At 43.7% G+C, this 15,677-nt stretch overlaps 2 protein-coding genes across 3 annotated transcripts; both read left to right on the top strand.

Moving 5' to 3' along the window:
- The first annotated feature begins 726 nt into the window (after positions 1–726).
- neurl2 (neuralized E3 ubiquitin protein ligase 2) lies at positions 727–3,325 on the top strand. The gene is made up of 2 exons (XM_007912197.2): positions 727–1,422; positions 2,850–3,325. Exons 1-2 carry the CDS (start codon positions 735–737, stop codon positions 2,963–2,965), a joined length of 804 nt encoding a protein of 267 aa, XP_007910388.1. The 5' UTR covers positions 727–734; the 3' UTR covers positions 2,966–3,325.
- A 1,178-nt stretch (positions 3,326–4,503) lies between these two features.
- On the top strand, positions 4,504–14,531 carry acot8 (acyl-CoA thioesterase 8). 2 transcript variants are annotated; one of them, XM_042341968.1, is made up of 7 exons: positions 4,504–4,764; positions 6,416–6,445; positions 7,380–7,516; positions 8,589–8,814; positions 9,332–9,489; positions 13,351–13,542; positions 14,069–14,531. In XM_042341968.1, the coding sequence occupies exons 1-7, from the start codon at positions 4,547–4,549 to the stop codon at positions 14,185–14,187; spliced, it is 1,080 nt and encodes a 359-aa protein (XP_042197902.1). In that variant the 5' UTR covers positions 4,504–4,546; the 3' UTR covers positions 14,188–14,531. The 2 variants fall into 2 exon arrangements, with proteins under 2 accessions (XP_042197902.1, XP_042197903.1); XM_042341969.1 differs by lacking the exon at positions 6,416–6,445.
- The last annotated feature ends 1,146 nt before the right edge of the window (positions 14,532–15,677 follow it).

The raw sequence follows: 15,677 nt of genomic DNA, 5'->3' as shown, positions 1-15,677 counted from the left end.
AATTCCAAACTAGAAACACAAAGCAGTTTACTGTTTGTGTATGATGAGGAAATGACAGGGCAGAAAATGGTTGTATTACTATCAACATTGATTTCCTCTCCTACTGCAGGTGTTTAATAAAAAAAAGTCAGTCTTTGCCGTTTGTTACGTTTTAAATTAATTCCCAACTTTTCTCGGAAGTTTATCATTGCCCTTGTCAAGGCTCTTCAAGTGACTTTATGAATGACCTCTCATAAATGTTGTTCCTTAGCTTTCTTCATTGAAGACAACTAAATAAACCAGGCAAAAGTAGGTTCTTATCAATAATAATAATCCTTACATTTGATTAATAATAATTAATAATTATTAATAAGTAATAATGAAAGGCTTGTTCTTTAAAAGAGTCAGAAAAGAACAGATGTGCCAAATGCCCTTTTTCTGTGCTTAAAGCTTTGATGGTTCTAACAGTATGCACAAAATATTGTCGTAGGTTGGAAATTATTTTCAATTGAACACATGTAAACATTTACATTATAACCAAAATTTAACCAAGGCCAGACTTGTGAAAGCAATGTACTTTTTTTTAACTCTTTGAGACAGCTCCACAGACCAGCACTAGGACACACAGAACTAAAGCACCAGGCTTTTTTAGATATGATTTGAGTCACATCAGCCTTTCCATACCAGCTGTCACACTTGACCTGTCTCACAAAATACTGTGGTTAAAAATAGCAGAGGCATTCAGCATTGAAGCAATGGCTGCAGTAGCTGATCCCTGTATGCATTTCCACCGCATTCATGGAACCAACGTGAGGCTGGATGAGTCGGGGACCCAGGCCAGCAGGGTCGAGAGCTTTGCCAATGGGGTATGTTTCAGTCGAGACCCTTTGGAACCCGCTACAATTTTCCTCGTGGAAATTGAAGAAAAAGAACTAGGATGGTGTGGGCACATGAGGATTGGATTAACATCGCTCGATCCAAGGAAATTAGAGTTTGTTCCTGAATACTCTCTCCCTGACCTGGTAAACTTGGGGAACAGTTGGGTTTTTGCCATAACAAGGAATCACAATAAAGTCGCCACTGATGAGGAGGATCCAAATCTTGCTTCAAGCCCATCCTTTTCTCCTATGGAAGCCTATCTGCAAATTGGAGAATGTAAGATCCCAAAGGATAAGCTAGTGGGTAGAAGTAGACCAGGAAGATACAGTCATATCTTAGATGAACTATTTAAAAGTAATATACTTCCAGCGACAGCCAGGAGAAGCAGGGTTGGGGTTCTGTACACCATCAATAGTGCTGGAGTGGGAGACATGCACATTGTCATCAATGGAGAGGACATGGGTCCCTGTGCCAGAGGAATCCCCACTAACCAGCCGCTTTATGCAGTCGTGGATGTGTTTGCTTCTACCAAGAGTGTGAGGATCATACAAGTTGAGTATGGCTGTAAGTATTTCCGCACGTGTCAAAAACAGGGCAAACCGATTATTTTTCTCAACTTTTCAGTTTAATTTGTTTTCTGGCTGACATTATTTGGGTACATTCTTTACATTTGGATGATATACTGGGACTTTGAGTGCAAAGCAAGCTGCATTTGTTAAAGTACTATAAGTACCTGCAGGTATGTTTGTGATGTAGTTTCACTGCATTCATTCCCTTCATCTATTTTATTGTGAATGATGATAATGACTTCTGATTAGATTTTTTTAAATCTAGAAATCATACTGTTACTTAGAAAATAGGCTGGTATATTTTTACATCTATAAAGTATTAAGGAAGGAAATTATAAATAAGTATATAGAGGGCCATATCATAGTATGTTTTGGCACTCAATTAAATTAGATCGTTTCTCTATCTATCTATTCGTAATTGCATGATAAATGGTGCTAAGTATTAGATTAACTCAATGTAGCATAGCTTGCTAACACTGGAACAAAGGGCATGTTCCAAAGAGGGAAGGCAAACAGACAGTTCAGAATTAATAATTTTACACAGAATAAGTGCTGAAAGTGAGGAAAAGGTTACAAAGGGAGATGGTGGAGACAGATTCTGCCAACAAGCTTACATTTCCTGTCAACAAGTTCCCATTCAGATGAATGTTGAGTGCAAAGCAAGTTGCATTTATTAATTAAAATATTCGTGGCCCTACTCAAAGAGAAGGAAGTTTCTCTCTCCCGGTGTCCTGGCCATCAATCCTCCAAATACAATTTGTTATTCATTTCATGGCTGTTTGTGAGACATTGCTTGGCTTCCGCCTTCTCAATGAGGCACTGACAGCATCAATCTCCTTTAACATAAAACCCTGTAGAGGTAATGAACACCCATTAACCCTAATATTAATGGTTAATGGGTGTTCCCATTTAAACAGACATTATAATAATAATCCTTGCATTTGATATAGCGCTTTTCATGTTTTCTAGACGTCTCAAAGCGCTTCACAGAATACACTGTAAAGTGAATTGACTGTTTATTTTGTAGGTGAAAAGAGGCAGCCAATTGCGCACAATTGTATATTATTAAAGTAATGCAATTGAACTTGCTATCGTATCCTTTCCTCCCACCTTTAAAGCTCATACTTCTTTTTTACCATACTTTTGGTTACCTTTCCATCCCTCCTCCTTCCTCATCTATCCCACACCAACCTCAGGCTACCAGGCAAATGCGTGAAATGATCTGAGACATCCTTCTGATGTGATAGACGCTAAATGTATGTAAAATTATTGTTGTTACTGAGAATACTTGCTATTGCTATCGAGTCATTTTTTAGATTTGCTGTCTTTCCTGCAAACTTAATGGTGTACATATACATGAAGTCTCCCAGATATGAATGCTTAAGTAACAATTTCACTTTTGCTCTTTTTTTCTGGTTGCAGTTCCATCTCTACAGACATTGTGTCGTCAGGTTATTCAGAAGCACATCATAAACAGACTAGCCATCGACTGGCTAAAACTACCGGAATTGTTAAAGGATTACTGCAAATATGAGTGAATCCATGCAAGACAAAGCATGTGTAGAAAATATAGTCCACAGTACACCAAGTGGTTCCATATGCTTTAATATGTAATCTAATTGAAGTACATTGTGCATTATGAACTGGAGTTTTTTTGGTAACACTTAGTAACATCAGAATATGAAATCCATCCCCTTACAATATGAATTTGATTTTGAATTATATTTATTTAGAAGGCATTCACTCCATATAACTGGAAAGCCTGATTTACTAATGAAACAAGAAATGACGTGATCAAAGCAAAAGACCGTGTGCTGCTGTGTTTTCATTGTTATTCAGAAAAAATAAGGAAATTCTCTGTGTCCTGTGTAACATCCCCCAATAAAATTGGTCATTAACTTCATGGTTAGCATTTTCATCCACAAAACACTGGTGCATATTATCATTGTCTTGGAGCAGTTTCGATTTGTGCTGATTATACTAAATTGTTATTAGATTATTTGTTTTTTTCTTGCATTATTTTGCTTACTTACATTTTTAAAGTTATAAATGCATTGTAGTTCTCAGTATCTTGCAATTGCTCGGAGACGCTACCCTACGTGAAGGGCGCTATATAGATGCAAGTTGTTGTTATCTTTAAAGTATCTGGAAGTCAGTAAGCTAATTGCTACGTTTCACTGATTCCATGGTTGAGTATTAGCCAACTTGGCATGGACCAGCCATCCAACTTGGTTTTGTCCTGTGTAACTGGGCAATGGAAGAGAGGACAGCGATGGTCAAAGGTAGAGGATATTGGGAACTAGTTGGAGTGAGCAATGGAAGGTGGAGAGCCATGTAATGGTGGATAAATCATGTGGGGAACTAAATACTGCAAGTAATTAATGGAAATAGATGGTGACATAATTGGGCCGAATGGCCCGCTCCTATGCGGTAACACACTATGTATATCCATGAGGTAAACAATCCAGGTTGTTGACTTGGACATTGGATTTGATCCACAAAATAATGGACTACAATCAGAACTACAATGTGGAGTCCTGTAGCTCAGTGGTTAGAGCACTCGCTTTGCAAGCGAGAGACCTGAGTTCAATTCCAGGCAGAGGGCGAAACCTTGGGCAAGTTTCCTTACTCCACACAGAGCCTAATAATAATCCCTCCAAAACCAAAAAACAATAATAAATTGGTCATTTTCAATCCACGACTGTTTGCGGGACATTGCTGTGCGCAATTGGCTGCCGCGTTCGCCCACCAATATACAGTCAATTCACTTTACAGTATATTCTGTGAAGCGCTTTGGGACGTCCTCCCGACGTGAAAAGCGCTATATCAAATGCAAGGATTATTATTATTATAATAATAAGTTTTTTATAGCTCTGATCCAATCCAAAGTGCTCAACACTGTGCACAGTGATCTCCCAGCCGTCAGAGACCGCGCTCTCTGATTGGATCGCCTGCCTGTCACTCAGGGGCGGCTGTGACGTACGATTGGCTCAACTGGCCGTCGCTCAAACTTCTCACGCCGCTGAACCAATCAGCTCGCCGCTCCGTGAGAGAGCGAGAGAGGGCGGAGAAGGGGCGGTCGGTGTGGCTGCGTCACGTGATCGGGGACGCTCGGCAAAATGGCGGCTTCCAGTGGAGGGAAGAAGCTGCTGCCGGAGTCGAGCAAAGGCACCTCCGCCGCCTCCGCCCACAGCTCCATCCTCAGGAAGAGTTCCTCGGAGAAGCCGGTCACCGAGGCCACCGGCAGTGGCAGCAAATCCTCCCGCAATGAGGACCTGCACAGCGTGTTGGTGACCAGCGTCCTGAACCTGGAGCGGCTGGACCTGGACTTGTACAGGTAGGTCCCCCCCACCCTCCCCTCCCCCCCACCCCCCAGGCCCGGTCCCCCCCCCCACCCCCTCCCCCCAGGCCCGGTCCCCCCCAACCCCACCCCCTCCCCCCCAACCCCTCCCCACAGGCCCGGTCCCCCCAACCCCACCCCCTCCCCCCCAACCCCTCCCCCCAGGCCCGGTCCCCCACCCCCTCCCCCCAGGCCCGGTCCCCCCCCACCCCCTCCCCCCCAACCCCTCCCCCCCCACCCCCTCCCCCAGGCCCGGTCCCCCCCAACCCCTCCCCCCCAATCCCTCCCCACAGGCCCGGTCCCCCCCAACCCCACCTCCTCCCCCCCCCCTCCCCCCAGGCCCGGTACCCCCCCCCCCTCCCCCAGGCCCGGTCCCCCCCCCCCTCCCCCCAGGCCCGGTCCCCCCCCTCCCCCAGGCCCGGTCCCCCCCCCCTCCCCCAGGCCCGGTCCCCACCCCCTCCCCCAGGCCCGGTCCCCCCCCACCCCCCAGGCCCGGTACCCCCCCCACCCCCCAGGCCCGGTCCCCCCCCCTCCCCCCAGGCCCGGGACCCCCCCTCCCCCCCAGGCCGACCTCCCGACATGAAAGGCGCTTTACAAATGTAATGTTGTTGTTATATGTGACTGTATAATAAACCTGGATTTTGCTATAGCGCCTCATCACATCGTTGAGACGTTTAAAAGCACTTCACAGAATATATTGTATAAAGTGGAGACTGTGGTGAATACTGCTATGATACACACCGTGAATTTGCATGTCTCTATGGTGTATTTTGGGGGCGAAACACGGCAGCCATTGTGGACAGCAATAATAATAATAATCCTTGCATTTGATATCGCGCTTTTCACGTCGGGAGGACGTCCCAAAGCGCTTCACAGAACACACTGTAAAGGGAATTGACTGTATATTTGTGGGCGAACGCGGCAGCCAATTGCGCACAGCAATGTCCCACAAACAGTCGTAGATTGAAAATGACCAATTTTATTATTGTTTTGGTTTTGGAGGGATTATTATTAGGCTCTGTGTGGAGTAAGGAAACTTGCCCAAGGTTTCGCCCTCTGCCTGGGATTGAACTCAGGTCTCTCGCTTGCAAAGCGAGTGCTCTAACCACTGAGCTACAGGACTCCAATGTCCCACATACAGTGGTAGATTGAGTGACCAATTTTTTGAGGGAATATTACCACAGGAAAGTGATCCTCAAATCGATCAACAACCGGGTTCCTACTCACTGCTGGATAAACACATACGTGTGGAGTAAGGAAACTTGCCAAAGGTTTCACCCCATCCGGGAATCAAATTGGTTCCACTCGCTTGAGAAGCAAGTGCTCTAACCACTATATTACAGAGCTCCATAGAGAAACGCGCTGTGAATGAGAACTACACTGTTCCTCAATAAAAAATATAGACACACGTGTTGAAAAAGGAGCTGCCTCAAACACACAGCATGTTCTCACGTTTAGAGAACCCCACTCCTTCATAGAAGAATCATTAAACAATTTTAGGAAAAACACAGATTTTGCTGGTCAGCATGAAAAGCCAAAGATTAGACATCCCTCATTCTGCTATATGCCTGGACTCTCACTGTGTAACCCATTGCAGGCTGATGGAATTTAAATTGCATTCACTTTTTCAACCACTATGTTTCCACAGCAATGAGCACAGCAATCGGTGCACTTTCACGTGAGTTTGAATCTAATCCTTGTTTATGTATTGAAGGTGCTTACCTTTTTCCTCTGCTGACCTCAACACATTTAAACAGCATCAGACAGCCCTGAAAACGTACAGTTTTTTTTAGGAAGAAAGAGTGTGTTGTATCTGAATTAAATGTAAAGGGAGCATTTTCCCTTCACGCTGTGAATTGTGTTGTTTGTAAATTTGTTAAACCTTAGTTCAATAGATGTGTGGCTTTTATGGTTATTTGGTCTTGTACCACACCTTATTCAGACTTCCCATTGTGAAGTTTCATAACATTCATGTCTCTATGGTGTATATGACAGCAGTATTCATAGCAACACTTGTTAATTCACTCTCCCATTAACTGAATGAAATCCTTCTGTTTAATGGTGATTTTTAAAGCTACCATTCCCCAATTGGATTGGTTCTAATGGATATTAGCACTTAGTGTCAGTCTGTGCATACCAAAGCTTTGAGGAAAAAGCTATTACCACCAACTGACTCTCCTTTGAGTTTGTTTCAACGTTAAAGAGATGGACCATATTATAAAACTGATTGCTATCCAGTCTGTCAAATCACAGTAAACTTTAGAAAGCACAAAATGGTAAAGTGTATATGAGAACTCTGATACACATAATGTTTAATGTATTCATGAAGGTTAGCACTAACATTCAAACTAGATTTCAGAATAAAGAATTAAATGAAAAGGGAAAACTAGATTTGTCACAAAGGAAGGCAAGATTAAAAAATGTTAAATGAAAGTAAGGCTATTATAGATATCCTTGATCTTGCAGGTGAGATCTGAGGTATATGTGGAATAGGGGTTGGGGTAACAATATGAAGATAAGGTACTTGGGGTTTCTTTAAAAAGCTATTTTATTCAGTTTCTTTCTCAGCCTGGTTACTACAGTATACACTCTTTATATGTTGTATTTTATAGAGGAACGCATCACTGGGTCCCAAGGAGTCGCATGTTATTTGGGGGTCAGATTGTTGGACAGGCCCTGGTAGCAGCTGCAATGTCTGTATCTGAGAATATTTATGCCCATTCATTGCATTGTTACTTTGTACGAGCAGGTAAGACAGACAAGTGGCTTATCCATTCAGAGTTTTTCCTTCTGTTCCATCCCAAGGTCAAGGATGTAGAACCATAGTGTATATATTGTAATTTTTTGCCTTGAGAACAAATTGTTAGTTGTATTTAAATGGGGTGGCAACACTGGAAATTTCACCAACAATACCCGGGATTGGCGAGAGGAAAATCTGACAAGGTTTTCACTTTCTAGTGGTACCTGCTGGAATGTGAATGTGTTGTGTGAGGACAAAATCGAGTTTTCTATGGTTTAGCTTTCCTGATTTTATTTTTCTTCCCCATTCCCTTGTTAAAAACAAATAACTGGCACTCACAATCAAGATTTAGACTTAAATAATGGCTACTTAAGCAAGTTATCAGAAAGTGACAGTGATACAGAACCATGCTTTCAGTAGGAGGGAAATAAAGAGGGAAGTGACTTATACAATAGTAAAAAATTCCTCAGTTTCATTTGAGTATAATTGAATTAAGTAACTTCTAGGTTGAAATGAAAGAGATTCTTTTTTCTGTGGCAAAAGTGTCCTGATTTTGCTTACAACCTGACACACTTAATTAAGTGTGTAATGTATTCATTTACATTAAGATAGTTCCTTTCACATTTGGAGGGTTTTTGGGTATTGAACTGAATCAAAAAGCCTGGAGGTGATCACTTTAGTGAACTTCAGGGCATGTAATCTGAAGGAAGATTTGTTTCTCTTCCTCCCAAACTATAAATAAGTTTCCCACATCCTCCTGCAGCACCCTGACTATGTTGAAATCCAAACTTTTTGTCAGTATCTCAGGTCTGTGGAACTCCTTTCTTCCTCATTTCCTCCCTTATTCATAATCAATGTTGCCTAACCAATTCTTCTCAAATCATCTGGTTTCCTTTTTCAAAACTTTTAAAACTCTTCACACTTTACAGGCTTTGCTGGTGTATAGTATTTACAGGCTTGGTTTCTGAATTATGTTAAATGCTCTGAGATGCTACCCTGAATGGAGGCCTCTACATAAGTGCATGTTGTTGTTGGACCACCATTCAACCCTCTCCTTTTACAATCTACTTTGTTGCTGTAGGTGACCCCAAAGTACCAGTCCTGTACCAAGTAGATCGTATCCGAGATGGGAAGAGCTTTTCTGTCCGTTCTGTGAAGGCCATCCAGCATGGGAATCCGATCCTGATCTGCCAATCTTCTTTCCAGAGGAAAATGGAGAGCCCAATTCATCACCAGTTCACCATGCCAGTGGTCCCTTCCCCTAATGAGTTATTGACCCAAGAAGAACTAATTCAGAAGTACTTGAGGTATGAAAATAACCCTATAACTGTTAACAAGATTGTGCCACACAACTTCAATCCTGATTTAAACACACAAAACGTCCTTACAGCAATCTTTACCCGACAAATTTTAGAATCTATTGCACCTGTTGCTAAAATCCCTCAAATAAAATTTATCCTTCACTTCATGGGTGTTTGTGAGACACTGCTCTGCCCAAATTGGCTACCGCCTTCACCTATAAAATACACAGTCGCAGTAAATGCTGTGAGTTACTTTGAGACAGTTCAATATGAAAAGATGCTATGTGAAATGCAAGAATTGTTATTGTTAGTTGCAAATCTATCACTAGAATTGTGGATTTGAAGGCCATTTAATGGTGATTCTGATTACAAGACTGTTTTTCTGACTGAATTGCTATAATGTGTGTTTTTTTAAAAAAATGCAATTCAGATGTAAAGCTGCAGCAGGCGGGTCTATACAATTTCATCAAATTGTCATTTCAGAATTTTCATCTTAGTGTTTTTTTTGTTAACCAATCTTCAGAGATCCAGCCTTAACTGAGAAGTATAAAGTGGGTCTGACCAAACTATTGGCTGAGGAAGTGCCTATTGAAATCAAACCCATCAACCCACCAGAATACTACAGACGTGTAGCTTTAGAGAGCAAACAACACTTCTGGGTCAGAGCACGAGGTTACATAGGTAAGAATCTGGTTTTGTCATCGTTTATATAAAAAAATAGGCCATTTCATGACCCTTCTCTTCAACCATGCCTTCAGTCACCTTCCCTCCACCTCCTGATCCCAACCCCCAGCTTAGGTGCGAATCGCTAACTGTCCAGCACCTTGGGATGTCCTCCTGTCATGAAAGGCACTGTACAAATGTAATTTGTTGTTGTTTGTATCTGTGCGACAGATGGACATTTTAATCCATATTTATTGAACAGAAGGCATACATTTGTGGTTACTCAAATGTCATGCAATGTTTCACAGGTTGCTTCAGGATTAATATAGAGAAATACACCTCCAGATATGTTAGAAAATTCTACTTTCCTTTTCAATTCTTTCTTGATGGGAACAAAATGTTGCAACAGTTGTGCTATCTTTAGAATACTCTGCCTCCTCGTCCTCCTCAACTTCTCTGCTGCCTTCGATACTGTGGACCACTCCATCCTCCTCCATCGACTCTCCTCTCACCTCATTCTTCAAGGTTCTGTCTTTGAATAGTTCAGGTGTTATCTCTCACACTGTTTCCAATTTGTCTTTGCCAATGATTTCTCTTCCAGACCCCACACAATCTTGTGTAGTGTTCCTCAGGGCTCTGTCCTCAGTCCCCTCCTCTTCAACCTCTTCATGCTTCCCCATGGTGACATAATCCGCAGACATGAGGTCAACTTCCACATGTTCGCGGATGACACCCAACTTTATCTCTCTGCCTCCACCCTCAACTCCAGGACCACTGACGTCCTGGGGGACGGACTGTCTGTCTGTCATCAAGTCCTGGATGAGGGCCAACTTTCTACAGCTGAATATCAGCAAGACTGAGGCCCTCCCGATTGGCTTGCGCCAGCGCCTCTGCACCTCAGGCATTGGCAGCATCAGCATCCACGGTTGTACACGCCACCTCACCAAGCCAGTTTGGAACCTGGGCGTCTTGTTCGACCCTCAACTGTCCTTTCCCCCCCCATATCTGTGCCATGACCCGCTCTGCCTTCCCCCATCTCTGTAACATTGCCTGACTCCACCACTGCCTCAACCCTCAGGCCACCAAAACCCTCATACACAAATTCCATCACCTCAAGGCTCGACTACGGAAACTCCCTCCTTGTGGGCCTCCCCAACTCTTGGACCTCTGCAGCTTGTGTCCTCTCCCACACCAGGCTCCGTGACCCCATCAACCTCACCTTTGCCCTTCCACTGGCTCCCCAACCCTAGGAGGGTAGAATTAAAAGTCCTCATCCTCACTTTCAAGGCCCTCCATGGCCTTGCCCCCCTCCTACATCTCTGACCTGCTGACCCTCTATCAACCTCTCCGATCCCTGTTCCAGGTCTCCCGCCCTACCATCAGCGGCCAGGCTTTCAGCCTCTCTGCCCCCACTCTTTGGAACTCCATCCCACAATCCCTTTGCCTCGCTCCCTCTCTTTCCTCCTTCAAGGCATGATTCAAAACCCTTCTTTTTGACCTTGCCTTTAGCTGCCCTCCTACCCTCTTTGCCCTCCCTCATTCCAACCCCGCCCCCCCATGCTTGGGTCCTGATTGTTCAGCGCCTGGGGATGTCCACCCGACGTGAAAGGTGCTTTGCAAGTGTAATTTTGTTGTTGTTCTACTTATTTACCATCTCTAGAGGGAGCCCTTTTGTGTAATTTCATTAAGGGTCATTTAGTGGCAGAATTCTGTTATTGCATAAAACAAAACAGTATTGGACAAACTATGGATGTTGTAGGGTTTTGGACTTTTATGCCCAATTGTAATTTTTGTTAAACTACTGCAAATGTATATTGTTAATTTTCGTACTTACTATGAGGATACTTACAAGAACAACTTGGATTTATACAGCGCCCTCCACGCCGGAAGGTATCTCAGAGCGCTTCACAGTAATGGATCCTGGGGCCTAGCCAGGGGGAGGAAGGTGACCAAAGGCACGGTCAAAAAGAAAGGCCTTCAGCCGAGACCTGAAAATAGGAAGAGAGGGGTCAAGGCGAAGGGAATGAGGAAGAGAGTTCCAGAGCCTGGGGTGTAGTGGCTGAAGGCACGGCTGCCGATGGTGTAGCGGAAGGGGACAAGGAGGAGGCCAGACCCAGTGGAGCGAAGGCAACGGGCACTGTTGAGAGGAGGTCAGAAAGGTAGGGGGCTGCAGAGGAGTGGAGGGATTTGAAGACAAGAGTGAGGATCTTGAAGTCGATCCTCTCTGGGATAGGCAGCCAGCACAGTCTGGCGAGGATTGGGGTAATTGGGGAGCGGAGTTTGGTGCGGGTAAGAAAGTGGGCAGTAGAGTTTTGGATGACCTGGATTTTGTGAATGGTAGTGGAGGAGAGGCCGGTGAGGAGGGCATTTGAATAGTCCAGTCGAGAGGTGACAAAGGTGTGGACCAGGGTTTCAGCAGCTTTTGAAGTGAGGTATTGGTGGAGACGGGTGATGCGTCAGAGGTGGTAGAAGGCGGTGCTGATGAGGGACCAGATGTGGGGGAGGAAGGATAATTGGGGGATGAACCTGACAGCTAGGTTGCGTACGGATTCGGAGAGTTTTAGGGGAGGTCGGGTAGGTGGAGGAGGAGAGAACCATCTGATTTTAGACGTTGACGAGAGCCAATGAGTATGGCTTCCGTCTTGTCAACATTTAGCTGAAGGACATTTGTGCTCATCCAGCTCCTGATGTCCAACAGGCAGCTGACAGAACATCAAGGGGTCTGGGCCTCAAAGTGAGGTGGAAAAATAGAGTTGGGTGTCATCCGCATACATGTGGAAGTGTACCCCATGTCTGCGGATGACATCCCCAAGAGGGAGCATATAGACTAGGAAGAGGAGAGGGCAAAGGATAGATCCTTGGGGTACCCCGCAGGTAAATGAGTGAGAGCGGGAAGAAAAGCTGTTTGTGCAGATGTACTGGCGGTTCGTGAGGTAGGACTCGAGTGAGGTTCCACTGAGGTGGATGACGGAGGAAAGGCAGTGGAGGAGGATGGCACGATCGACTGCAGAGTTTTGAATGACCTGGATTTTATGAATGGTAGTGGAGGGGAGACCGGAGTGCAGCTATTAATATGAAAATATTACTTTTTTTAAAAGACTTTTTTTTGCCTGTTGCTTGAATATGTTCTAGTGTTGTTCAACGCCTTTAAAATTTATGAGGAACTGTCAAGATAGTGGTGAAAATATTTGTTTTGAAGTTAGTGACATTCTCATCCTGTACTTTGTACTTTGAGATTTTGTTATGGATGCTATAAAATTAATGTTTTTATTGCTGAAGTATATGTGCTTAAACCCTACAATGTTTCACAGATTGCTGCAGGGTAGTTTAGTGAAATAAAATTCAAGATTTCATTTGCTTCTGATTCATCTTCATTCTGTTGTCTTTCTTTCAAAACTACAACAAATTGCATTATATTGCGCCTTTCACATGGAGTTGTCTTGGGGTGCTGACTGTCTGTAAGAAAAAATTGTCAGTTTTGTTAAGATTGTATCTTGGTGATCCAATTACAACAACAACTTGTATTTATATAGCGCCTCGGAGTGCTTAACAGTGGCATAGGCTGATGCCGAGCCCATGGGGATGGAGAAGGTGGCAGTAAGCACGGTCCAAGAGAAAGGTCTTCAGTCCTGATCTAAAAGAGGGGAAGGAGGGGGCAAGGCGGAGGGATTGAACGGGTGAGTTCCAAAGCTTCTGGGTTAATATCAATAAACAGAGCTACATCCAAGAAGAAAGTGTATGGGGGTCGGGAATGGAAACCGAGAGGGAGAACATTTTAACAAGGAGAGAGATTAGACGCTGGGGAGGGATCTGATAAGGATTCTGGTAACGACTGTCAATTGCAGTATTAACTTTTCTGTTTAACTGGATGTTTGGTAGGTGAAGGGAACATGAAATTGCATTGCTGTGTCGCTGCCTATATCTCTGACTACTCCTTCCTGAGAACGGCGCTGCTGCCTCACTTCCAGTACAAGGTCAAGTTTATGGCATCATTGGACCATTCCATGTGGTTTCATGCTCCGTTCCGGTCGGACGAATGGATGTTGTATGAATGTGAGAGTCCCTGGGCAGGTGAGTTCTTGCTTTCTATTTTCATTGCCCTCTTACAGAGTTGATCATGTGATTTTTTTTAAAAAAAAGCTTTCGTCTGTACCAAGATATCCTGTCTGGACATTGATGTGCAGGGTCACAGAGTAGCAGAACATAGCTTCGCAGTTGTTTGGGATTTCAGCCAAGCAGTTAGGCGAAGAGGCTGGATGAATCTCCTTTATAATAATGGCTAATAGGACTATGAGTCACTTTGATGCATTACTTAGCAAGAGTTTCAAAAGCAGCTTTGGCAGATACGGAACACCCTCTAAGAGAAAGTATGTGAATGGAGAGAGAGGGGGAATGGTAAGAGAGAGAGAGATGTTTTAACAATGAGCGAGATTAGATATGGGGGTGGGGGGATCGGGGGTGGGGAATAATAAGTGTTTTGGTAGCACAGCAGCAGGTTATTTCTACCAAGCGTGTTTTCCTCTTGTCTATAGTGTGTTTTTTAGGGACGCTACCTTGCATGAAGAACGCTCTGTAATGCAAGTTGTTGTTGTTGTAGGTTCCTGCAGAGGTCTGGTCCAGGGCCGTCTGTGGAAGCAAGATGGAGTATTGGCAGTTTCATGTGCACAAGAAGGAGTCTTTTATGTGAAACCATCGGCTGCAGAAAGCAAATTGTGACCAGGTTAATTTAAAATTAACTCCTGCTTCTGCAGCATATTCAGTGCAATTTGTTGTGTAATCTGTCCAGAGGTAATATAGTAATAGGTAAAGTATTCTGCAAAACTGCAGCAGTTAGAAATGTTTGTTAAAAGCGGTTTGTTTTCTGGGGTTGGCTTTGCACACGGTTCAGAAAAGAAATTGAGGGATGGCATTAAATCCTGAGCATTGCGTACATCCACTGTGCTGTGAAAGAGCTTGGCATGTCCCAGTATGTGTTGTACAGTCTATGTGCACCTGAGAACAACCTCAGTGCCAGGTAAAATGTAACTTTTTACAATTAAAATGTTTCAACATTAAAATCACCAATGTGCTGAAGTGGTTTTGGATTTATTACTATCAATATGTGCTATCATTATGTGGAGTCCCATAGCGTAGTGGGGAGTGCACTCGCCTTGCAAACCACAAGGACCCAGTTGATGCCCGGGTGGGGTGAAACCTGAGGCAAGTTTCCTTACTCCACAAACCTCTGTTTACCTGAACTGCAATCTAGCATTGAAGAACCAGGGGGCAGAGGTACGGTTCCATGCAGCATTCCTGAAAGACTCCTAGGATGAAACCTTGTGACAGATGGCACTGGGGAAAAAAAACATTTGAACTCTTACCTTCTTCAGCTCATTGTCCTCCATGCTAATAAAGACAAAATGTTTGTCTGTCAAGAATGCAATAACTGATTGATGTAGAGACATGATTTATACATCAGCAGAAAGGTCTTGTGGAGGGAGGGAGTGTCACGGGCATATTTGTTTGATGGGTTCTCCTAACATGACCTAAACAAGCTCATCACACATGTGTGGACTCCCAACAAGGAGTTCTTCCCCACCCCCCACCCCCTTGCCAGGAGTCCTCCCAAAAGGATATGTGTGCAAATATGTGAACAAGGCATGCTAACGAGTTCAATAGCACATTTTCTTAATCTTAAGGGATAAAGATGCCTAAGAAGCAAAGATCAAGTCTTTCAAGGAAAAATAAAAATTCCAGAAAAGAGAAGGCCGATTAAATGAAAAATACAGCTAGATAAAAAAAATAGCAATACATGAAGGAGCTCCTACAGGTTTATTGTGCAATGGTGATACAGAAAAGGAACTACTATTTATAAATATTTACTTTAAAAGTATCGACAACACAAGTCTCATTCTTTAAAAACTCCACTGTGCTGTACCAAGACTATCAACATAAAATGCTTTCCTCTCTACTAAACTAACATTGTCTGTAATAATTGGTTTATAGTGAGCAGTGGAATCCATGCTGTGAGTGCAGACATTTAGTTTTTGGACTGGACTTTTATGCGGGGGTGTGGGAGAAATGCTCTAAGGATATCAATGATTATTCCTGAAAGTTGGAATGGGGCCTCATTTTACTCCATTAATGAGGTCTTGATTTGCCTTCCCTGGTACATAGAATACTGTGCGCAGTGAATAGGAGAATTGTGAGGACATCTCACAATTGTT

This window comes from Callorhinchus milii, unplaced genomic scaffold (assembly GCF_018977255.1).
Source record: "Callorhinchus milii isolate IMCB2004 unplaced genomic scaffold, IMCB_Cmil_1.0 Scaffold18, whole genome shotgun sequence".
In the NCBI taxonomy this organism is placed as follows: domain Eukaryota; kingdom Metazoa; phylum Chordata; class Chondrichthyes; order Chimaeriformes; family Callorhinchidae; genus Callorhinchus; species Callorhinchus milii.
This window is presented reverse-complemented; position numbering and strand designations above follow the sequence as displayed.